At 40.9% G+C, this 26,370-nt stretch overlaps 2 protein-coding genes across 2 annotated transcripts in view; one reads left to right on the top strand and one right to left on the bottom strand.

The window, feature by feature from the left end:
* Positions 1 to 26,370, bottom strand: part of LOC109408456 (uncharacterized) — a 278,493-nt gene that overhangs the window by 20,609 nt on the left and 231,514 nt on the right. The gene's annotated exons all lie outside the window — the stretch shown is intronic.
* On the top strand, positions 21,361 to 25,807 carry LOC134289412 (uncharacterized). The gene is made up of 2 exons (XM_062855200.1): positions 21,361 to 24,718; positions 24,777 to 25,807. Exon 1 carries the CDS (start codon positions 21,636 to 21,638, stop codon positions 23,802 to 23,804), a length of 2,169 nt encoding a protein of 722 aa, XP_062711184.1. The 5' UTR covers positions 21,361 to 21,635; the 3' UTR covers positions 23,805 to 24,718; positions 24,777 to 25,807.

The following is a 26,370-nucleotide window of genomic DNA, read 5'->3' as shown; positions in this document are numbered from 1 at the left end:
ACTCTTCTAGCAATTCCTGTGGTTCTTCCAGCTATTCTTCCTTAATACATTCTAACGATGGTAGTTGCGTTGCGTTGCGTTGCGTTGCGTGGTAACGGAGTAATTCGTAGATTGCATACTGAAAGTTGTCATGTTATATCTTTAATACTTCTATTCCGATTGCTTATGGAATGCTATTTTGGAAAGAACAGCTATCCAATCAGAGGTTGAAGTAAGAAAGACATGAGAACTTCCATTGCCGGCCACGCCCATCTTCTCCGTTACGAGGATAGGAAAGGATGTGATGATATGACACCTACTTTACGAAAGGTCAGCGACTCACCGACGCCCCCATAAGTGTCAAGGAGTTGGATATTTGGAATGGATTGGTTTGGGATTCACTATAAGCGAGTGAAGAGGCAATATTGAGATTGTGTAAGTGTAATTGGGTAGATCATGTAGATGTGTTGGTGTGAGTGTGTTTTAGTATATTCAAACACCAACGTTGGGAGTGACGTAGCTAAAAGATTTTGTCACTCCATGGGCCTTTTTGTTTCCGGGATGGGGCACAGGTATTTGCACTGTGTCCTGGCTAACAAGCCTAGGCTTAAGCGCCATTGATCGCTCTCTGAAACGATAAGAAACATGTTATGTGGATGGGAAGGGATAGTAGGAAAGGGATGATATCTATTTATCGAGAGGTCAGCGACTCACCGACGCCCTCGTAAATAGAAAGGAGTTTGGATTTTGGTTTGGGAATGATCTCGAATTTGGTAGGATAAAATTATACGATTGAATTATTATGAAATTTATACGACACATACGTATCACATCGTGCACAAAAATAATTTTTCCAACTTGTGCATAACCAACCAAGTTTACCCGCCTGGAAGCTATGATTAAATATTGATGAAAACATTTTATGTTGAATAATGTTGCAACCAATTATTGGTTATTAAGTGTTGCAACGATCGACACGCCACCATCTCCCGAATGTTGGAGTCACCTTCCTGACGGTAATGTTTGCGGTGAAGCATCACTGTGAACATGGTACTTACTCTCTCTAACATACGAAAGATGGTGGTTCGTTGATCGTTGCAAGCCAAACGATTTTGCGATGGGGTGATGATGATCTTTGATTGCGAATTGGCAGCTAATTTATCCAGACTCTACTGTCATTTTTTTCTAGCGTCCGTTGCCGTTTAGATTCCTAACTCTAATGGTGAGTGCAACGAAAAGATCACCCACACATATTCTCATGCTAAATTAGGGTCAATCATAAAAACAAAAATCTAAATGATTGGAAACAGGCGAGTTGAACTACAAAATGGCTTAGAAAATTTTGATAGGCTTAGGTCATTTTTTGGCCACCCCCTACCCCACCCTCCGTCCGTTACGCTTATTTGTATAAAAAACTTAAAATGTTTGTATCGGCCGTACTCTCCCGCTCCCGGCTCAAGCGAAGGTGCACAACTTGGCGCTCGGAATGCTACTGGGTATAGCCCCCCACCGTGGCAACTTTGAATAACCAAAGCGAGGGAACAATTATTAGTTTACCATATTCTGGATATTACGTTGCAACTACCTATTCACTTACCTACTTTATGGGTCAATCATAAATTGAATCGTCCTGACCATAATTTCCTCCCATAACTCTAAAGATACCTACATCGCACGTCTTATCCGAGTGTTACAAGACATTGTATGGAAGAAGAACTTCACATAACAATCTGGACACACAGCAATTCCATGTCACGAGTACCAACCGCATTCTTGCAATCGGAGCCGAGACAACGTTATCAAACCGCACCTCCTGGATCACTTGCTGTAGATACCACGTAGTTCGCGAAGATACTTGAAATTCTGCAGCTTTTGAGTGTGCTCGATTCCGTCCGCTGCATACCGTGTCGTTTTCGGTAATCCTAATCCTGGTAGCTCCAACGCTCTGCATAACTTAATCGCACTTTTGCTTGTACTTTATTAAACTTTGCAACTTGTCCGAGTATTTCGAAAACTTTCACTAGAAACTCTTTTTCCGAAAAAAATATGACAGGCCTTAATACATTCTAACGATGGTAGTTCCGAAATAATGCTACGGATTCTTCTAGAGCTTTCTTTTGGCTTTTTTATTGGAATCTTTCCAGGTAATCTTCCTGGAATTCTTGCAGAAATTTCTTTGGTTGTTACATACATACATTTATTTGTTCAATATCATTAAGACAAGACATAATCAACAATAGTACGCCACAATACTCGGTTTGTGGCTGCCGCTCTCCATCCTCGGTCGCGCCCAATGCTCGCCAAGTCACGCTCCACCTGGTCCGCCCATCGTGCTCTCTGCGCTCCACGCCTTCTTGTGCCAACTGGATCCGTTGCAAACACCAGCTTTGCAGAGTTGTTGTCCGGCATTCTTGCAACATGCCCTGCCCAACGTATCTTTCCGGCTTTGGCCACCTTCTGGATGCTGGGTTCGCCGTAAAGTGCAGCGAGCTCGTGGTTCATTCTTCTCCGCCACACACCGTTCTCCTGCACACCGCCGAAGATCGTTCTTAGCACGCGTCGCTCGAAAACTCCGATCCTCTACGGGCACGAGACATGGACCATGCTCGAGGAGGACTTGCAAGCACTCGGAGTTTTCTTTGGTTGTTCTACCAGGGATTTCTCCAAGGACTCATTCAGGAACTCCTATAGAAATTTCTCATGGAATTCCTGAAGAAACTGCCTTTGGCCTTCCTCCAAGAATACCTCAAACAACTCCTCCTAAGGTTCTTCCAGCAATTCCTTCAGAAATTCTTACTATGATACGTCCAGATATTCTTCTTGTCATTCCTTTACGAATTTATCCTAGCATTATAGTTGGAATTCTTCCGAGAAATCTTCCTGAGGTTTCTTCAGAAATTCCTCGCGATTCCTTCAGGACCTTCTCTAAAGATTTTTCCAGACTCTTCCTCTACCGGTTCTTGCAGGGACTTCTCTTGGCATTCAAGGATTTTTTCTTTTGATTCCGCCAGGCATTCCTGATTGGGTTTCTCTATAAATTCTTATTTAGTTTCCTCCAGCAATACCTCCTAGGATTTCTGCTGAGATTTCTACAATGATACACCCCAGAATCCTTTTAACAATACCTCCTGAGATTTTTCCTGTGATTTCTTCAGAAGCTCTCCAGTGATCCTCCAGGCATTTCTGTGGAAGATATTTATCCAAGGATTCTCTCATAAATTTCTCATGGGATTTCTCCAGGTACTCCACTTGGTCTTCCTCCAGGAATTTCAGCTGGATTTCTCAAGCAGTTCCTACTGTGGTTCTTCCAGCAATTCCCCCTAGGACTCCTCCAGAATTTCTTACTGTAATATCTTCCGTAATTTTTCTAGGAATTATTCTAAGATTTTCTCCAGGGATTCCTTCAAAACTTGCTGGGATTTTTCAAGGCAATCTTTCTAGGAGCATTGCAGAAGTACCTTCAGTGTTTCCTCCTCGAAATCCTAAAGGTTTTCCTGGAATTTCTCCAAATATTTCTTATTGAATTATTCCAGGAAATCCTCTTGACTTTCATCCAGGAACTCCTCTTGGGATTTCATAAGCGATTCCTGCTTATGTGTAGATTCTGTAGAATTAGCATAAGTTAAAATACACAATAATAAAAATTAAAAAAAAAAGATTCCTGCTGCTTCTAATGTTTCAGGAATGCCTCTTGTAGGTCTCGTCAAGAAATTCTCACGGTGATACCTGCGGGAATCCCTCTAGGGATTTCTCCTGCCCTTCTAGCTAGAATTCTTCTAGGCAGTGTTCCTAGGATACTTCCAGAAAATCCTTTGATCCTTCAAGGGATTTTTCTAGAGACTCATCCAGGAATTATTCTAGAGTTTTTATTTGTGGATTACTATAGAAATTAATCACGGTATTACTCCTGGAACTAATCTTGGGGTTCTTAAAGGAATTCCAGTATAAATCTCTAGAGGAATCCCTAATTGAATTTCGGGAATAGTTGGCATTTCCAGAGAAAACCTAGAAAGTATTACTAGAGGAATCTCTAGTGAAACATAATAATCCTATCATAATTAATTAGAAGGCACAGAATGTTGCTAATTGACAAATTGAGGGATGAATTTGCGAAAAAAAAAATGCGTTCTGGTGGGATTTGAACCTACGACTCCGTATTCGCTATACCGTAGTATGACCATTTATTTGAGGATTCTTTCGACATGGTTATGATTTTTTTTTTAATTTTCTGCGGTAGTTTCATTAGAACTTCATCAGCAATTTGTTTGGATTTTTTTTTGCTTAATTTCAATGGCTATTCCTCTGAAATTATATCAGCAATTTCTTTTTCAGTATTTTACGGATTTATTAGGCAATTTTATTGTGATTTTTTTTGAAATTCTTTATGATTTAACTGAATTTGTATTTATTGCTTCCGAAAGTTGTTGAATTGGAAAATCTAAAATTATCAACTGGTCTTGGTCAAAGAAAATCCAATGAAATTCACGAAAAACTTACTAAAAAAAATTCCAAAGAAATTGTCGGAAAAAAATCCATCAAAATTACATTAGACTTTTCAAAGTAGTTGCCAAAAGAATTCATATTAAAATTACCAGAGGAATTCCTGAATAAAAAATATTTAGACTTTTTAAGGAAATTGGCCAAATCCAATCTCAAAATAAATTGCCGACATATTCTATATATTATATTAAAAAAATATAGAAATTAATTCCAAGAAATTCTCGAAGAATTTTCCGGAAGCATTGAAGGAATTTCTGAAGAAAATTTAAAAAGAACCCCAAAAGTAATTTCCGTAGAATCACCGTGACAGAATTTTTAAAGAACCGCCAAAGTTTTTTTTTCAAATAAATTCCCAAAATCACTAAGAAATTTGTCGAATCAATTTCCAAAGGAATTACCAAAGAAGTTCCCAAAAGTAACAATCGAAGTTGCCAAAATTGTCGAATATTATTGTTGATGAAACTCCCGAATAAATGTTCAATGTAAGTAACATCGGAATTGCCGAAGGTATTCCGGAATCATCTGCTGCAGGAATTCCTTACATAAAAACTGAAGAAATCTAGAAGAAAGTGTTTGAAGATTTTTCAATAAAATTATAGAACCGATTTATGAAAGACTTTCCAAAGGAGTTTTCGAAGGAATTGGCGAAGGAATACCGAATAGCATAAAAAATAAAAATCCAAAAAATGGACGAAAATCCAAAAAAAGCTGAATGACTTGCCGAAGATATTGAAAAAAATGTGTGGAAGTTCGCAGAGACATAGTCGAATGGCTTCACTAAAAGAATTCCCTAAGGAATAATTGAAGAAGAATTCCCTGAAGAATAATTGGAGAATTTTTAAAAGCAAATATCAATAGAATTGCTGACATTAACAAAACAATGCGTGAAATGCTATTTAAAAATTTAGCTTTATACAGCATTCCATTCACCAGATATATTAACATATGATAATTACCAATCCAGTCGAAATCGGAATTTGGTGCAAACATCAGGATCCCGATGAGAAAAAACGAAGCCTCGCACCAAATTCCGGGTTTCAACTGGATTGATAATATGTTAGTGAAGCTTCAGAACGGAACTCAGGATAATCGAGTGCGAATTTTGTAGTTTTGAAAATCATACTCACAATTTTTCTGTAAAAGTATTTTCTTGTCCACGTGGTAATATTCAACTAATTAAAAAAAAAACACTTTTTAGCTATTAATTTTGTGGCCAAACCAAAAATGATTTTAAAATTTTAAGTATTGATATTTCCTAAAATTGTTTTTGAAAGCTATTTTTATAAGGGTTGTTATCATGCAATAAAACAAACAAATAAAACAAAGAGGATGAATACAAGTTACACGCAAATTTGTGGATATTTTATAGTTTCCGAGATTTACACGTCTAATAATTGCTTCGAAAATGTATTCTAATGGACCTGATTGATTTCAAACTTCAAAGTAATTAAGATCAAACTGAAAATACAAATTTTATTTTTCCGCGACGCAGTATACTAAGAAATTGAGGACGGATCGGTATTTCCTTTAAAGAAAGCACCTGAGAGCCACTGAAACTGGCACCCCCTAGGCACCCCCTAGGAAAAAATCCTAGATACGCCAATGCTTGGAGGGATATAAATTCATCTTGGAATAAAAACGGGAATCTACGGCCCTGGAATACCAATTTCAGTGGCGATGGAACACTATCCTACGGTGTTCCAAGCGGAGATTTTTGCTGTTTTGAAATGCGCAAATATCTGCCTTGAGAGATAATACAGATATGCAAATATTTGTATTTTCTCAGATAGTCAAGCTGCACTACAAGCATTGTGCGCTTACAAATGTACTTCAAAGCTTGTCTGGTAATGCATTCTTTCATTGCGCAGGTTGTGCCAAGGGAACTCAATAAACTCATACTGGGTTCCAGGTCACTGCGGCATTGAAGTTAATGAAATGGCCGACGAGCTTGCTGAAAGTGATTCCAATTTACAGTTTGCTGGCCCAGAACCATTCTGTGGTAAATCGAACTGTACAATTAAAGTGGACCTGAAATGCTGGGCTGAGCAGAGGATGATATCCAATTGGAAGGATGTCAAAAATTGCAATCAATCAACACGATTTATAGCACCAAATGCTTATAAAACCAAAAAGCTCTTAGAGCTGAACGAGAGAGTTCTATATACATACACTGGCCCAGTAACGGGACACTGCCCGAGCAGGTATGACTTGAAACATATTGGTCAGATTCAGAGTGATATCTGTCATTTCTGTAATACGGAACGTGAAACCTCGGAACATCTGCTTTGTGGTGCTGTATACACGCGCAGACAAAGATTTCTAAATAGTGATTGCTTGCAACCCAGTGAGATCTGGTCTGCAGAACCTGGTAAGGTGTTGGGGTTTATTAATTCTATTGCACCTGACTGGGAGACGACGCGTCGTGGCAGAAGCTGATTACTTGACACATGGTAATTAGCTAGCTAGAATATCAAAACGGGACATGCCACAAAAGATCAACTTATTAGACGCAGAGACTTAATTTCCCAAACTGGGGAGGAAAAAAAAGATGTTTATTCTGAGATTTCTCTAGGAGTTTCTGCTTAAGTTTTTCCAGGAGTTAATTTATGGGTTCAGGAGTTCCTATAAAGATTTCTTCTGAGTTTCCATCAGGAGTTTTTGGGCATCTCTCCAGGAGTTACAACCGAAATATCTTTTGAATTTCCACCAGATCTTCCTTCCGAGTTTCCTCAAGAAATTCCTTTCGGGATTCTTCCTGGAGTTCTTCTGGGATTCCTTTAGGAGTTCCAACTGGAATTTTGCCATTTGTTTTTCCGTAACTACTCCAGGTGCTTCTGCAGGGATTCTTCCAATCACTCATTCCAGGATTTCTCCAAAAGTCTATTCACGGTTCCTTTAATAAATCTAAAAATCCTCCAGAAATTTCACCTACGATATCTTTCAGGGTCTCCAGTTAGCCTAGTAGTTAATGCTATGGATCGCCAATCCAGAGACGGCGTGTTCGATTCCCATTCCAGTCGGGAAAATGGCAGGCAAAGAAAGCCCTTCAATTAATTACTGTGGAAGTGCTCGAAGAACACTAAGTTGAAGCGAGATGGGCCAAGTTCCAGTGAGGACCTAGAGCCATAAAGAAGAAGAAGAAGAAGAAAATCTTCAAGGATTCCCAAAAGTTATTTCAGGGACTCATTCAGATTTTCCTTTCGTGCTTCCTCCAGATATTTATCCAGGTTTTCTTCAGGCGTTCCTTCTGGGATTCTACAGACAGCTAAGATTTTTCCTGGAGTTTATTCAGGATTTCCCTGAATGTTCCACCTGGAATTACTCCAGGAACTCTCCACATGATTCCTTTCGGGATTTCTCTATAAATTCCTTACAAGATTCCTTCAGGAGTTTCTTCTGAAATTCCTCTAGAAGTTCCTTCAGAGATTCCCTTTGAGATTCCTAGTTTCTTCCACAGAAGCTCTTTTTTCGGGATGTTCAGAAGGGATTCCAGTGGATATGTTATCCAAAAAGTAGCTATTTGAGGAAACCCTGAAGGAACTTCTGGAGAAATTCTTTCCACTATTGCTAGAGGAATTCCTTAAGAAATTGTTGGAGGAATTCTTAAAGATAGTCCTGTAGACATGTTATAAGGCTATTCTGGAATAATGGCATAAGGAATATCTTAAAAAAGTACTCCCGGATGAGTAGAACACGTGGAAGATTTCAATTCAGAACATCTGAGAGAATTATAGAATGAACTTTTCTAGGAATCCTGGAAGGAGTTTCTGGAGGGTTCCCGTAAGGAATTCCCAGAGGAACCCCAGAAGAATTCGAAAAGAATTGCTCTTAATTTCACCAGATCCCAGCCCCAACCGCATAGGATCCCCACCGTAAACCTGTAAATCAAGCCTGAAAGAGCATGAGTTCAACATATTAGATTTCAAAGTATGAAGCATAGTTCTATGAATCTTTGTAATCAACCGCATGACCTCACTATCTAAATTGCTGCATCATTTTAAATCGAGCTGATAAAAAAATCTCAGTTAAAAAAAAAAAATTCCCATATGTTTCCACAACTTCCAACCCTTTCTAATACCGATGGCGGTAGATGACGTCATTAACCTAGCCGAACATATCTCCAAAACGAAAGACTTCAAAGGATTGTGCATAGGTAGGTACCTACCTTTACCTATATTCAAAGAGAGAAAAATGTCGAAAATATGAATGGTCTGCATGGCGTGTAGGCGGCTGGGAAATGATATAGGTCAACGGGCGACATAACCTTTAAATTATCAAACGTGTGCACTGTACATCGCATGAGATCCCGCTTTCAGGGGAACAATGTCCAAAATGCCTAGTTGTGGTAAAATGTCACAACTCATAAAATCGTTCCTGAATTTGATTTGATTATTATTTAATCTTCGGCAATAATAAAAACCTAACCACTAACGGAGCCTGTGAAGCCAGGGTGCCCTCCACAGTATGTACACAGACAAACAGACGTAACTCTTAGAGGAAATTCATCAAAAACTTTTGCCCGGTGTCATTTTCATGAGCACACTGCCACCTGTTGGTAGAACAGCGCGTGACATTGTCGGCCATGATGGATTTTAATTTGATGTTTTGCTGACACGCACACTACTACACAAATTGCCTGTAATTTTCGCATCATTCAGCGACGTGTACACTGGCAAACGTCAAAGCGATCGAACACTAGCGCATCTGGTGGAACGATCGCGCAAATCAAATGAAATTTGAATTGATCGTTAAATGCATCATTCTTTTCAGACTTATGGAAAATGGTACAGCCCAAGTGGCCTTGGTACAAGAACCTTACTTTCGTAAGGGAAATTTCTATCTAGGAAACCTTGTGAACCCGGTGTTTGCTACTTTCAGTAAACATGAAATGGCAAACTCGCGTGTCATGCCTCGATCCTGTGTGGCAATAGTTACTACACTCATCTCTGAACTAACTACCGGAGATGTATTGCATCTTGCTTTGCTCTTTAGATTACCGTGCAAATGTTCAATCATTCAAAATATTTAGTCACACGGGAAACACCAAAGGAAGTAGCAAGTAAACAAACCGATTATTCCATGCACCACCCAAAACGTGTAACCGACGCTGAAAACTTCTAGCAGCGAAATGAACCAATGTATGCTAAAACTGGTGGGAACATATTGTGGTGGGACAAAAAATTTTTGCAGAGGGTCGAATACGGTGAAAAATAAAATAAAATGGGTGCTATCACAATTGATGTATCTGTTGGAAACCTCAACAGGAAATACGTCTATTGTTCGGTGTATTTACCGCATGATGAACCATCCCCTACGGATGCTTTCAAACAAGTCATCGCATACTGCACTTCAAAAGGCTTTCCGCTAGTTGTTGGTAGTGATGCTAATGCTCACCATATCATCTGGGGCAGCTCAGACATTAATTTGAGAGGCTCCAGTTTGATGGAGTACTTAAGTAGTACAGATTTTGCTTTACTTAACCCGTTGAACCCCAGGTAAAAAATAAAAGTTCAAAAAATCGCCAACAGCCCATTTCTTAACAGAATTTAACCAAACTTTGAACACAAACTCGCACAACACTATAGTTTTGGAAATATATGGGATCAACATTTTCTTGGACTTCTGGACGGAGTAAGGCCGGTGGGTCACTGGGTCAAGTCGGGCAAAAAAAAGGCCAAGTACGATTTGCACCCCCATAACTTTCCTCTTAATGAAGTATTTCAATGGGAGTTTGCACATTCCGTTGCCTAATGATAGTTGATGTTGCTACAGGTTCGAATTTGAGATTTTCCGATAGGTTTTTTTGAGTTCTTGGGATATTCAACATTTTTGAACCATCCAAGTCTACATTTGCGTTTGTTGTTTTCAAATGAAATTAAACACGAGATATTATTCCCTTATTGACCCCATAGGTAATCGGAGACATCTATAGAACATGTGTTGTCCTTGTAGTACTGTTGATATTTCCTGAATATCTCGATGGATTGTCCAAATCCGTCCTTACAAAACATGAACACTCGAAATGATCACCAAGGATTGTTTTCAATGATTTTTATCGCTCTTATTTGCACCAATACTTGAACATCTGTATAATGTTTGTGATATCAACGAACTGTAGACATTTTGGACGATCTGATTGAAGTCATGCCTTGACTACAGAGAACCGTAGATGGACTACAATTAGACATATTTGCATGCGAAAAACAACGATTAGCTCCAGAAACCAATACTACATCGAACAGGAGTAAGCAAAAGCCTCGACTAGATTCCTGAGTACCCGGGATGGCCTGGCTGAAGTCAGGCCTTGAGTTTATTGAGCTGTAGATCAACTGTAATCACATGTTTTACCTATGTGGAACCTCTGTGCACTGCATAAACTCATATTCGATCATGTGTCAATAAAAAGGTCCCACACAACTATTCCTAGGAAAATGTGATGACCCAAGCGAAGTCATGCCTTGACTTCAGAGAATCATAGATGGACAACAATGAGAGTTATTTGCATGCGGAAAACAATGGTTAGCTCCAGAAACCAATACTGCATCGAACAGAAGTAAATAAATTCCTCGACCAGATTCCTGAGTACCCGGGATGGCCTGGCAAAAGTCAGGCCTTGAGTTCATTGAGCTGTAGATGAAATCTAATCACATTTTTTACCTGTGTGGGACCTCTGTGGACTTTATAAATTCATATCCCACCATGTGTCAGGGAAAAGGTCTTGCCCAACTATTCCTAGGAAAATGTGATGACCTAAGCGAAGTCATGCCTTGACTTCAGGGAACCATAGACGGACAATAATGAGAGTTTTTTGCACGCGGAAAACAATGGTGAGCTCCCGAAACCAATACTACATCGGCCTGGCAAAAGTCAGGCGTTGAGTTCATTGAGCTGTAGATGAAATCTAATCACATGTTTTACCTGTGTGAAATCTCTGTGGACTTCATAAACTCATATTCTACGATGTGTCAATAAAAGGTCTCTCAACACTATTTCTATGGAAATTTGATAAACTTAACGAATTCATGCCTTGACTGAGATGGACAACAATGGGGGGTCGGATCAAATAATATTCGGTTGCGTTTGTTGTTGTAGACGCTTGTTCTTATCGCAGCGGGCTACATCTAGAGGTCATCCGAAAACTGAAAGTGTTTCTCGGAAAAATCCCAAAAGAAATTCGATCAAGTCGATGAAGAGAAATCTTTCACTGTACATAGAGGAACTTACGTTTTTTCGGCAGTTTTGTTCTCTTCGTTATGTTTTTTTTATACCTGTTGATCTAAAAGTTGGCCTCAAATCCTTCCCAACTAAGCTGAGTTGTATGCCCAAATTTCTAGCAATTTGGCCCACGAAAAAACCCATGACGAAGAGAACAAACCTGCCGATAATAACCTTTGTAACCCTACATACATCCACGAGAAATGTTTTATGAAGCGGTTCACAAAGTTTCGTCATCAAGATAAATAGAACTTGTTTATTCTTTACTCTAAACTTAATTTTAAAAACTTATTCTATGTTATAACGCTGATGTACCCGTTTATGCCTTGCATTTATGACAAATAAATCCCTGTGTAGTTCTACTACAGTTTCCACATACGAATACCGCAATACGAGCAAGTAGTCATCGTTTTTCTGTCTCTCTTGCATAGTTCACATCTTTTTCGTTTAAGATTTACCGTCTGTACTCGAAAAGTTTGGGAATGCTGCCTTCGACAATTTACACAAATAATGATTTTGATGACTTTTCCACGCTTAAGGCATAATTTTTGCTTACATTTAACACACATCCTTAAGCTTTTAGATGATGAGCAACATTTATCTCTTATGTTATAAACCGCCATTTGACTGCTGAAATCTTTCAATGATTTTTTCATGGAAGATCCAATGTACCGGTTTTTACTCCGGTAGTTGCGTCTGTTATCTAGGCGATTCGTAAACCTCGGAGTGTGAGTTCGATTCCCGCTCCAGTCGGTGAAAGCTTCTCGTCAAACGGATAATTCTCCACTGGACCACTGGGTGTTTCGTGTGTTGACCGTTGCCTACACAGCTAGCCGCGTTCGGTATTTTTTTTTACCGAAATCTCAACGGCTGAGCGTTCAGTAATGGATTTTCACCGAAATCCTAAAAAAATTACCAAATTTCGGTAAAATGTTATCGTTTATCAGTCAAATTTTAACGAAGTGCGGTAAACATCACCGATTTTTTCCGGTAAAAAACTTAACGGTTGAGATTTCGGTAAAATATTACCGAAGTCGGTGATTTTTTCTAAGTGTGTAATGTTAGAGATCGTTCAGTCTGTGCAACCTCTGATTGAAGACGGTGTATATGTATGTAGTGTATTTTTTTATAACGATTGTAATGAACTTCAGAAGGTCGCTATATGACGCAGAATCGACTCACAGCTTGGTTTTTATGCATATATGGTAGTACATTTCCGGATTGATTTCAGTCTGCATCATTTTACGATTGTTTGCTCTTTTCTCATAAGAAATTCTTATGGCATTCATACTTTACAGTTATGGTAAAAATGTATAGGATATTTTGATGAATTTCGTTAGTTTACTTTGCTGAGTATTACGCAAATCTGTTCAAAAAGCCTTCGACGACAAGCTATAGCGTAAAGCTGTACTTCGTTTGAGCTTGATTGACCGTCCGTATCGCCAGAACAGCTACACTCACACAAGGAACCTGTGGGATATCTGCCGGGGACAGGCAGGCATCTTCGGTGTATGAGTGTTGGTGATCTTCTATTTTAGGCGACAATGACGCCTTCCACGACATGTTGCAGATCAATGTGGGGAAGGGTAAGGAAGTGATGATTGCAATCGTTTGTATCCATAACAGATCAAATATGTCTCTGCATCTGCAGATGTTGATAAAAATTCTTGCCACTTGTGTGGTTTTCCCGTAGAGCTCGTGGCTTTTTCTGGACATGATATTACCAATATATATCCATCAATGCCAGAAACCCAACAAGAAATGTACCAGAAACCTATTTTATTACTTTTCAAATATTCAAATCCAGTATCCAGACATTTTTTGTTATATGAAACGATTGAGGTTATATACATGCTGGCGAACTGTACTGTAATGTACATGCTGCCCTGAAATGTTGCTGTAAATTACGAGCCAAACCATTTTCATATCGTGTAAAAATGCATAAACATTCAATTTGTTCATATTCATGTGATGAGGTATATACGGTTTATACTATACAGTTTACATTTACTTACCAAGACCATTTTGAGAATGACGATGATTTAGATTTACATTTCGGACATTTTCTTATATCAAATTTTCTCGTTTTTGTGCATGTACATAAAAAGGAGTCTCATGCATACAAACATCTATAATAACAGTTTATCTACAACGTGTTGAGATCAAGGACTGACTTCAACCAAATCATCCTGGGTTTTCATGTTCCAGTAACATATTTGATTCCCATATCAATACATTACTCTAACTGGTATCCATCTACGGTTCTCTGAAATCAAGGCATGAATTCGCTTAGTTTATCAAATTTCCGTAGGAATAGTTTTGAGAGACCTGCTCATTGACACATGATAGAATATAAGTTTATGTAGTCCACAAAGATTTCACACAGGTAAAACATATGATTACATTTCATCAACAGCTCAAGGCCTGACTTCATCCCGAGTACTCAGGAATCTCATCGAGGAATTTACTTACTCCTGTTCGATGCAGTATTGGTTTCTGGAGCTAACCATTGTTTTCCGCGGGCAAATAACTCTCATTATTGTCCATCTATGGTTCTCTGAAGTCAAGGCATGACTTCGCTTGGGCCATCACATTTTCCTAGGAAAAGTTGTGTGGGACCTTTTTATTGACACATGATCGAATATGAGCTTATGCAGTGCACAGAGGTTCCACATAGGTAAAACATGTGATTACAGTTGATCTACAGCTCAATGAACTCAAGGCCTGACTTCAGCCAGGCCATCCCGGGTACTCAGAAATCTAATCGAGGCTTTTGCTTACTCCTGGTCGATGTAGTATTGGTTTCTGGAGCTAATCGTTGTTTTCCGCATGCAAATAGGTCTAATTGTAGTCCATCTACGGTTCTCTGTAGTCAAGGCATGACTTCAATCAGATCGTCCAAAATATCTACAGTTCGTTGATATCACAAACATTATACAGATGTTCAAGTATTGGTACAAATAAGAGCGATAATAATCATTGAAAACAATCCTTGGTGATTATTTCGAGTGTTCATGTTTTGTAAGGACGGGTTCGGACAATCCATCGAGATATTCAGGAAATATCAACAGTACTACAAGGACAACACATGTTCTATAGATGTCTCCGATTACCTATGGGGTCAATAAGGGAATAATATCTCGTGTTTAATTTCATTTGAAAACAACAAACGCAAATGTAGACTTGGATGGTTCAAAAATGTTGAATATCCCAAGAACTCAAAAGAAACCTATCGGAAATTCTCAAATTCGAACCTGTAGCAACATCAACTATCATTAGGCAACGGAATGTGCAAACTCCCATTGAAATACTTCATTAAAAGGAAAGTTATGGGGGTGCAAATCGTACTTGGCCTTTTTTTTGCCCGACTTGACCCAGTGACCCACCGGCCTTACTCCGTCCAGAAGTCCAAGAAAATGTTGATCCCATATATTTCCAAAACTATAGTGTTGTGCGAGTTTGTGTTCAAAATTTGGTTAAATTCTGTTAAGAAATGGGCTGTTGGCGATTTTTTGAACTTTTATTTTTTACCTGGGGTTCAACGGGTTAACATAGGCAACCGCCCAACCTTCATGGTATCTGCTAGAAAGGAAGTGTTAGATATAACGCTTTGCTCTAGCAGAATTAGTCACGAGCTGACCAATTGGCATGTGTCAGATGAATATTGTTTATCTGACCATCGCTACATCTTTTGAATATTTAAATGTTACTTCGCAAACATTGAGTTTCAGGAATCCTCGGTCAACAAACTGGGATCTTTTTACTGATTTGGTTGTGGCCAAATTTTATGGATACTCACCATCCATTGACACTCCAAGTGATTTAGATGATGCCGTTGATACTACAACGACCTTCATCATGGAAGCTTTTGAAGAAGCATGCCATCTACGGTCTGTGAAGATCACAAGAGGAACCTTTTGGTGGAACTCTGACCTGGCAAAACGCAGGAAACAATGTAGAAAGAGTTGTAACAGACGACGTTCGGCTGGTTCGGAGGCTTTCAGGTCGGCTCGCAAGGCCTACAGGAAAGGTCTCCGGTCTGCTGAACGATCCGGCTGGAAAAACAAATGTACAAATGTTTCCAGCTTGAGTGAAGTCAGTCGGTTAAACAAAACCCTTGCTAAATCTAAGGATTTCCGAGTGAAAGAACTTCGTTTGCCAAATGGCGATCTGACTTCCTCTGATAAGGAAGTTCTGGAATGCTTATTCAGCACACACTTCCCTGGGTATGTGGATATTACATCTTGGGATGAACCTGATGTCTTTTCTTGTAGTTATGATTCCCTAGCTTTGCTCCTTTCGAATCTCCTGGGGCAGATTGGATTTATCCTATTTTGTTTCAGAGGGATTTGATTATTTAAAACATGTTTTGAACAAAAAAATACATTCCCAAATCCTGGCGGGATATTACTGTGAAGTTTATTCCGAAAGTGGGTCGCGCGTCGTATGAAGAAGCAAAGAGTTTCAGACCTATCAGTTTGACCTCTTTTCTTCTGAAATGCTTAGAACGCATTGTGGGTCCTCACATCCGTGATGTTCATCTGGCTAACGTGCCTCTTCATGTGAACCAACATGCCTACCAATCTGGTAAGTCCACTGTGACTCTTTTACACAAGGTTGTTTACGAAATCGAAAAAGCATTCGCTCAAAAGCAATCTTGTTTGGGTGTTTTCTTAGATATCGAGGGTGTCTTTGACAATGTGCCTTTCGATGCCATATTGGAAGCCGCACGGAGTCATGGTATATCTCCAATGATTTCCAATTGGATTCATCAAATGCTCAAAAACCGATATCTTTTCTCGACGTTGCGTCTAGCAGGGATTAGGAAATTGAGTGTTTGTGGATGCCCCCAAGGGGGAGTCTTGTCACCGCTTTTGTGGAATCTCGTAGCAGATACGCTATTGAGGCAACTCAATAATAGCGGTTTTCCTACTAATGGTTTTGCCGACGACTACCTAGTATTGTTGGTTGGTATGTGTGTTACCACCCTTTTCGACCTGATGCAAAGCGCCCTTCAGGTAGTTGAGGGTTGGTGTCGCAAATATGGTTTTTCGGTTACTTCGAGTAAAACATCTATTGTTCTTTTTACGGAAAGGCGAAACCGTAATGGCGTTCGACCTTTGCGTCTCTCTTATTCTGAAATCGATGTGACTGAACAGGTAAAGTACGTTGGAGTCATTCTTGATTCCAAGCTTTCCTGGACACCTCACATTGGGTTCAGAATCAAGAAAGCTTGTATGGCCTTCGGGCAATGCCGGCGAACCTTTGGTACAACTTGGGGCCTAAAACCCAAGTATATCAAATGGATCTACACAACTGTTGTTCGGCCAATATTGGCTTATGGATGTCTTGTGTGGTGGCAAAAGGGCGTGTACGCGCCGTACGCGTGCAGAGCGAGTGACGCCACGCCGTCGTCGACCGACAATTATATACGAGCAAAACGTTAGTTGTCAGGCGGTTCATAGCCTGCTGTGCTTCTAATGGGCGGAGCTTATTGCGTAGCGAAGCGAGTGCTGACCGACGATTAAATACGAACGAAGCAGTCGCTGCCAGACTGCTTCCAGCTGTAGTGCTTCAAATGGGCGGAGCTTGCAATGCGGCGAGGCGAGCGCTGCCCGTCTTATTTCACTGATGAGAAAACTTATATATTGAAACCCTATGTTCTAATTATCAACAGTCATTAATAAACCGTCGTCGTGAACGGAGCAGCGAGAAGTGTTTTCCTTTAACGTGTGCCGAAAAGTATCGATGGTGGTGGCTAGCCCGATCAGAGCGAGGATCGGCTGGCATTTTCCCTATTCCTTCCACCCCGAGTCGGTGGTAGGCGTGCGTGTGTGTCCATTTGAGTCGGCGTTGGTATTCGAGGAGAACGTGTCGCATCCTGTTCGGCGTCATTGTTCATCGTTTGTTCCTGCAACGAGGCGAACCTGCGGTGGTGGTGCTGTAGGCGGCCGTGCTTGCTGCTGGTTTGATTGCCCAAGAGTGCACCAGGAGTTATTTAGATAATTTTCCTGTTTTTATTCGGTGTTGCTCTTGGTGTGTCAATATCGGCACGCAAGTGACGACGGTCAGGCTGGCAGTGCACATATCGGCAATTAGGCCGTGGTCCTTCGGCGGTGTGTGATCCAGGCTGGTGATCGTGGGGTGCCCGATCGTCGGCAACGAGCGTGGCTGTGGTGTGACGGCCATTGAAGATTAACCTCTCCACTGATAGCTGCGACGAGCGCGGTTGTCGGTGGTTTCCGTGTCCCTCCGCTGGTGGTTGCTGAGAGAGCAGCTGTCGGTGGCTCGATTGCGGGGTAAGTTCGACGAGTTTAAGGTAAGTGCATCCTTGTATAGCGAACCTACCTCCCGTGTGAGAGTTGTGTACCCAACAGGGCGAAATGAGAACGGTCCAATCAAAGTTAGGTCATATTCAAAGGATGTACTTAAGGTGATGTCTGGAGCGTTCTCTTCAACTCCCACGGCAGCGCTCGAAGTTCTCTTTGACGTTGCTCCACTACACATTCATCTCAAACAAGTAGCACTTTCTTGCACTTACCGTCTATGGGTACTCGGTTTACTAGAGGAAGCTCTGTGAACCGCAGTTCAACACACACCTCGTTGTTTTCACTTTTGGTAAATTGGGACAAAGTTGTCCTTGCTCCAAGTGATCTTACAATTGCTTGTAATTTTCCATATAGGACATTTCCCACGAAATTCCCTTCCCGGGAAGAGTGGACATCTGATTATCTGGAGAGAAGTATTTCAGACGGCATCGTATGTTACACTGATGGCTCCCTTCTTGAAGGTCGAGCAGGTGCTGGTGTTTATTCTCGTGAGCTAAGTCTGCATCAGTCTTATTCACTTGGTAGACACTGCACCGTTTTTCAGGCCGAAACTTTGCTCTTATGTGCGGAGTGCAATCAGCATTTCAGCAGCACGTAATGGGCAAAGTAATATACTTCTGTTCAGATAGCCAGGCTGCTATTAAAGCACTTGTTTCGGCCAACTCCAGGTCGAAGATAGTTAACGCTTGTCGAACTCAAATCGAGGAGCCGAATTCAGCAAACGCTGTTCACCTTGTATGGATACCTGGCCATTCTTCCATCGCTGGAAATGAATTGGCTGATGAGTTAGCTCGCACTGGAGCATCACATGATTTCAATGGCCCTGAACCAGCTATTCCGATATCGAAGTGTTGGGTAAAGCTTCAGATTCACACCTGGGCTGCTACTCAACACAGACAATACTGGAATAGTTTGGAGTCATGTCGTCAAACCAAATTGTATTGTACTGAGCCATCTCCAAGGGTGGCGAAGTATCTAACAAATCTGTCAAAGCAGAATTGCAGCATTCTGGTCAAAGCGTTGAATGGCCACTGCCGACTCAGCTATCACATGGCTAAAATGAATCATATGATTCATTTGTATGTGATAGCTGTGAATCCGATTATGGAACGTCGTATCATTTGATATTTAGGCTCAGTGTACCAGTTATGGCTATAGTACCTCAAATTCGCCATAGTTGGTTTTCAACCTTTGAAGATACAAATCAACAAACAAAAAATCGTGAACAACAGATCACGATCACAAAAGATGATTGCAATCATTCAAACTTCACAATTTGCTCAAATTATGGTAGAAATAAATCATTTTCCTTAACTTTTCGGCCTCCTTGCACCCTATTTCGCCATAGTGTACCAGTTATGGCAAATCCCGTAAGGAATGCATGTAAATAGTGCGAAGTGGAACCCAAATTAACAAATGTGTCCATAACTGGTACAGGGTTCCTATCATTGGCACACGCCGTAATAAATACTAAAAGTAGTTTTGGCTCCGGTTTTATATTTTTCCTGTAATGTATGAAAACTAATCTATCATTTGACTTATTGTTTACATTCGTCGGTCTTCTTCTTATTTTTGTAGAAATAGTTTTTCTTAGGTAGTGCGATAACTGGTACAGGCACCCTAATTGTCCAGTTTTTGCGCAACTGCGCTTCTGAGTATTCGGTAAACACTTATCAAGTGAAACTGACTTCAGAAACCTGAATCTTCCGGATATTCTGTTGTTCTTAAGGCCGCACGGGACGACGTTTATTTTTTCCTGTCTTCCTTCTCTTTCTAACAATTCGCCTCACAATTTTGAAGAAGCAAATATCAATTTCCACTGCACTGACGTAGCTGAAACTTCAGTCGATTGTGCGACTCTCATTGAAAATCATAAAATCTAATGAAGCTATTGATTTGATTGATTTGTCTTTATTAAAGAGACTTTCAGCCCTTGGCTGGTTCGACTCTAGATGAAGCAAAAAAAAAATGTTTAAAATCTACACGGAATGAGATGGAAACTGTTTTCCACGCTTCCGATTAACCGATACTGTTTATTACGTTTATTACAACTGGCGCGACAAAGTGGGATGCGAGCTGTCGTCGCCGCCGCCGCCTGTCTACGTTGTCGTGGTCGTGAGTGGATGGCGAATGAGCCAATAATAGGATAATCCCTACCCTCATCAAATTGGCACGCCGGAAACAGCAGAGTAAATTCAGACAAAACGGCGCCACATGTAGCTAAAAATACTGCCCGCCCGGGTGCGTGTCCCGCCCTTTGACTTCATCGAATCAGCTGCTGCCGCCACCACAAGACTAACTTTTCGACACCGGGGTCCACCCGCACATCATACGGTATGCGGCTTTCATGGAGGGGAAATATTCGATTTCCGTGTCATCCCACGGAGTGGATAATCCACTGGATATGTCTTGGCTAGTTTCGTGAGTAATCAGCGTGGAATTGATAAGCCGGAGATGATGGTTTCGATTTCCGGCATGGTCAATGTTCCCGGTTGACAATGTTTCTACATTTTACCACCATTGTATAAAACTGAAAAAATGTGAAAATGCCTTCATCAACACCCCGTGCTAAAGATGAAGAGGTAAGCTTATTTCTAGAGGGGATGTAATGCCATGCAAAAAAGGAAAAAAAAACAGTACACCTCGGTGCGGGGTGATGGCTCTAATGCGATTCGTTAACGGGGCAAATAGCCATCACCTCCGCCGCCATGGAGATTATCGGTGAAATTCAATTTGTGATAATGTTCATTTATGTTGGTAAAAGTATCGCGATATCACAGAAGTTGATTAATTAAAAATTCTCGAGGTGACTGTAGCCCTGAAGTTGATGATTAGGGGCGATCCATAAATGATGTTGAGGGGGATTATTTCCATTCACGAGAATACACAATTATAGAAAGCAGCATTTATTGTAGCAGCTTCAATGCTGAAAATTAATTAATTAATAACAAGTTTTCCTTAATCTATATCAAATATTCTTACGTTTTGGTATTTCTACTCGCGCTGTATCCACCTCTCCAAACTGATTAAAATAACAATATCAATTGTGCACTTTAGAATCATATCAGTGCTGCCAGTTTCACAAACTAATTCGAATCTACCACAACATACCCCCACCCGTGAAACTGGTAACAGAATGATTGATTTTATTACCTAAACATCCTTCGAAATAATGCAATTATTTGGAGCTGTACAGCCGATCGGGTGTGATGAAAATATCACAATACACTTCTCCTGAACAAAAGTAAGAATACCGCGAACAATCGTCACTAACGCACGTTCGCAGAGGCTGTAGGTACGATTTATTGAAAGGCTTCCCACCGGGATCGAAAATCGTACCTACAGCCTCTGCGAACGTGCGTTAGTGACGATTGTTCGCGGTATTCTTACATTTGTTCAGGAGAAGTGTATTGTGATATTTTCATCACACCCGATCGGCTGTACAGCTCCAAATAATTGCATTATTTCGAAGGATGTTTAGGTAATAAAATCAATCATTCTGTTACCAGTTTCACGGGTGGGGGTATGTTGTGGTAGATTCGAATTAGTTTGTGAAACTGGCAGCACTGATATGATTCTCAAAAAGAAATATCGGACACAACCTCGAAAACAATGTCGAATCTTGGTGAAATGATGACGACGGCCTGCGGCACCTGCGGAACAACTGCCGAAGTGGATGATCGAATGATTGGGTGCAAAAACTGCAGCAGTTGGTATCATATGCAGTGCATTAGTACGGTGCAGGTGCGGTGCAGTGAGTACTTGGTAGATAATCAGAAAAGGAAGAGGAAGATTAGAAAAAGAAACAAAGAGCTAGGATATGAATCAGATAGGTCTAGTAAGTCTGCTAGGTCAAACAATGATGTCAGTTCCGAGTTGGAAAAACGTATGGAAAAGTTGGAAGAAGAGAAGCAGGAGAAAGAGAGAGAGATAGAGATTGAAATGATCGTTCTTGGTAAACGCATGGAGATGGAGAGGGCGTTGGAGGAGAAAAAGCTTAAGTTGAAGAACGCGATTAGGGCAAAACAGCGGGAAGAAGAGAAAGTGCTCTTGGAAAAAGTGTTTGCAGACGAGAAGAATCACCTGGAGGAGTTGAAGAAGATGCGTGACTCGTTCGAAGTGAAAATGTGTAGTATACAGAAAGAAGTACCACAGCTGAAAATGTCTGTAAGAGGAAATCAAAAGAAGGAGGAAGATCTGAGAACGCCTTTTAGAAAGCCGAAGGTAACCGTAGCGAAAAAGATTAAGAAGAAGGAGGCAGCAAAGAAGGCGATGATGCCTCGACAACTGGAAGACTGGGAAGGCAGTGAAGAAGAGTCAGATGGCGCAGAAGAAGAAAGGGAGGACGTTGTTTCGGATGGAGAAAGCGAAGAAGAATATGAAGAAGACATCGACGAGGATACGGAAGAAGAACAAGTGAAGAAGAAGATTCCGAAGCCGGACGTGAAGAAAACGATCGCAAACGGGCTGGGGCAACGGTGTAGCGTGCCAACGAAAGCACAGATGGCAGCAAGGAATGGAGTGACGCAGAAACTACCGATATTAACCGGCAGACCAGAAGAATGGCCGCTGTTTATCGGAATGTACGAAGCTTCCAATGAGGCGTGTGGATTCACTGACGTAGAAAATCTGGTGCGTCTTCAAGAATGTTTGAAAGGATCAGCTTTGGAAAGTGTTCGTGGGCAGCTTCTGTTCCCGAAATCTGTGTCGAGGGTGATCAGCAAGTTGAGACAACTGTATGGTCGACCGGAGCAACTGCTGCAATGTCATCTCGAGAAAGTCCGCAAGCTGAAACCACCGAATGCCGATAAGTTGGCGACATTCATCCCTTTCGGGACGGCAGTGGAACAACTTTGCGAACATTTGGAGGTCACTGGATTGAAGCAACATCTAGTGAATCCGTTGCTAGTGCAGAATCTTGTAGATAAACTTCCCACTAGTAACAAACGTGAATGGGTGAGGTACAAAAGGAGAAAGAAAACGGTGACGCTCCGTACCTTGACTAACTTTTTGTCGAGGATAGTCGCTGAAGCCTGTGAAGCAAACGTTTCTGTCGACTTCATGGCAGAAGTGAGATCCGGAAGCGCTGGTTTCGTACAGGAGGAAGATGATGCGGTCTACAATAATAGCGCTGCGGTCACAAATGTGCAGGAAGCAGGAGTTTCAACACAAAAGGCTTGTGGACTGTGTGAGAGAACGGATCATCAGTTGAGATTCTGTCGGGGCTTCCGAAACATGCCCCCCGAGGAGCGTGTGAAGCTTGTGAGGGAGTGTAAGCTCTGTGAACTCTGCCTGAATGATCATAGGAATTTGGAGTGCAAATTTAAGATGCGGTGCAACGTTAGCGGATGTATGCAGAGGCACAATTCGTTATTGCATTTGCGGTCCGAACATGTTGTGATGAACGACCACAACATTCTGTTTCGAGTGCTGCCTGTTACATTGACCTTTCGGGACCAATCCGTTACTACGCTGGCGCTTTTGGATGAAGGGTCCTCAATTACGATGGTGGAAACGGAGTTAGCAGACCAGTTGGGTGCCGAAGGCGTCCCGCAAAAGCTTGAAATCAGTTGGACTGGAGACGTTGCTCGAGTCGAGGAAGATTCCAGACGCATTAGTTTGAAGATTTCTGCTGTTGGCGGAGCACAGCAACTTCTGATAAATGAAGTATGCACCGTAGGAGAGCTAGCACTACCTGGGCAGTCGCTAGATGCTCGGGAGATGGCACGGCGTTATGAACATCTTCGAGACATTCCAGTTACATCGTACAAAAAAAGTTGACCGAGGATGCTGATCGGTTTAAACAATTTGCACGTGATTGCACCGACAAATTCGAGGCTTGGTGGTTCAGGAGAACCAGTAGCGGTTGAATCACCTTTGGGTTGGACAATATACGGCCCAAGTCGCAGTGCAGGATTATCCGATGCACATGTTGTTGGCCACCACGTTGAGGTTGGAGTCATGGAGTTTGCCGAAGCCAGACGTACTCGCCAACGTCGAGTAAAGAAAGGCGTGGGACATTGTGTGGGACATACCGTTGAAATGAGTGGAGAACCGAGGAAAGAAGTAGTGATGGACCAGTTACAAGTAAGGAGGCGAAACCGAAGACGTCCTTTGGGACTCATGGTGAATGGTGGTAATTCCGGTGTAACCTATGAACGGCTACCGGATTTACGGGCTGGGGATTGTTGCGGAGGCAAGCGCCACTGCACTCACTCGGTGGAGCACAATAAAAATACACAAAAAAACGAATCCCAACTGGCGCTGCATGAGCGACCGGTCAACTGCGGTAGGATGCCATTGATGTTCGTTAGTACATGAAAGAGGAATGTAATCAAAACAAAACAAGCGGAGTAGAAGTAGTCGGAAATATAGATAGTAGAGTAAACATAGATCTGCGGACATCACTGAGTGAAATGTTTCAAGCGTGCGAATAGTATTTTTCAAGAGTGCGGCTGTTGAATATGACGTCATGCGCTCCATTGTTGTTGTTGGAATCGTGACGTCATGCTCGTTTGGATACAAATTTTGACAGTTCGTTTGGATACAACGGATTCATCATCGACGGATCTATGTTTACTCTACTATCTATAGTCGGAAAGTTGGTGGGATTAAAGTCAAACGTTTTTACCGAAAAGTGTAGGAAATAGTGAATTTTGAATAATGAATTTAGTGTTGATGAGATAGTGCGAGTGGTAAACAATGATGATTTTGAAATGTAATAGATAAAGTTAACAGTAACATACTTTACAGTTTAGCCAGGAGTCGTTCGAGATGAACCTAAATGGACATTGTTGTGTGAGATTTGAGGAAGAAACTATTTCTTGTATGTATAAATTTAATTATGCATGTACCATGTTACTATTATATTGAAATGAATTACAGTTTGAGTACGTCGTCTGGGACTACTACAAAAAATTAGTTCAATTACTCGAACCGATCCGAACAAATGACGTTGATTTTTTATGGCTTTATAATCCTTTCAATCTAGTTATAATAATAATCGTTCAATCTAGCCACAAAAGTAAAATCGTAAGCATTTCACATACTCCGTTCACCATAGAAAAAAGCAAGATACGATACCAGCTAAAAAAGGACCTGTTCGAAGCTTTGGTGACATTTAACCCCAAAAGAACCCACTAGTTGTCCACAAGTATACCGCCCTTACTGCTCTACAATGAAAGCGATTTGAAACTTTGTGGTGTCCACTTAACCGCAAGCTCTTCAAACATTTCAGTATGTACTGTCATATGCAGCAGTTGCACCTTAAGGCTCAAGCATTCGTCATCATTTTTCGGAAAATAAAAAGCAGTTTTCTCGCTGCAAATCAAAACAAGGATCATGAAAATATATTCACTGCATTATATTCCTCATGTGGAGTACAGTGAATATATTTTTATAGCAAAAACTTTTGTTTTGAACGAAAAAACTGCTTTCAAATGTTTGATGATGACGATGATTGCAATGACGAAAAGTTCAACGTTAATTCTCGGTAAAGGAACTCTTTCAACCGTGCTCGGGAAGGGGGACAGCGTAACGGTTTTTGCTTTCCTTTTATGAATAAAAAAAACTATCCATCCATACTTCAGACTCTAGTTTAATTTAAAAACACTTCACTAATACTTCACTTTTGCAAAAGAAAATAAAAAATGAATAACTCTTTTAAAGAAAAACTAGAAAGGACGAGCAAATTCCTTTTAATTCTACTACTGTGCTTATCTTCGGACAGATAGGCCTATTTCGTCTGTGACTTACAGACTTCTTCAGTGTCAAGTGCTCGACTCGTCGAGCACTTGACACTGAAGAAGTCTGTAAGTCACAGACGAAATAGGCCTATCTGTCCGAAGATAAGCACAGTAGTAGAATTAAAAGGAATTTGCTCGTCCTTTCTAGTTTTTCTTTAAAAGAGTTATTCATTTTTTATTTTCTTTTGCAAAAGTGAAGTATTAGTGAAGTGTTTTTAAATTAAACTAGAGTCTGAAGTAACAAGTTCTACTAAAAGCTCTAAAGTAATAGTAAAGTATCCATCCATAGTTTAAAAGCACACGATCGGCAACTGTTGCTGCTTTCATATTCTGTTTTCCATTTCCAGGCTTTCCTTTGAAGTACATCTATCCTTGCTTCGAACAAAGCACACACAAATCGGAATAAACCGCTGGGAGCGCTTTTGTCGTCATTTTGTCCACGTTGCACAGTGACCCGGGTGGGGCGTTGAACAAAAGTTGGCAATGAAACCAACTGTAACATTTATTTAGAAGCTCAGGCATTGAAAAACTAGTTTCCAATAATTGTGTTAAATCTATGATATGGTTGTGAAGCTAATGAACAAATATTGGTTAACGGCTAC

Source organism: Aedes albopictus, chromosome 3 (assembly GCF_035046485.1).
Source record: "Aedes albopictus strain Foshan chromosome 3, AalbF5, whole genome shotgun sequence".
Taxonomy (NCBI): Eukaryota; Metazoa; Arthropoda; class Insecta; order Diptera; family Culicidae; genus Aedes; species Aedes albopictus.
This window is presented reverse-complemented; position numbering and strand designations above follow the sequence as displayed.

Bases quoted from the DNA above. Each gene is read 5' to 3' on its own strand.
- LOC134289412 (XM_062855200.1), top strand. From the start codon at position 21,636: ATGTCGAATCTTGGTGAAATGATGACGACGGCCTGCGGCACCTGCGGA.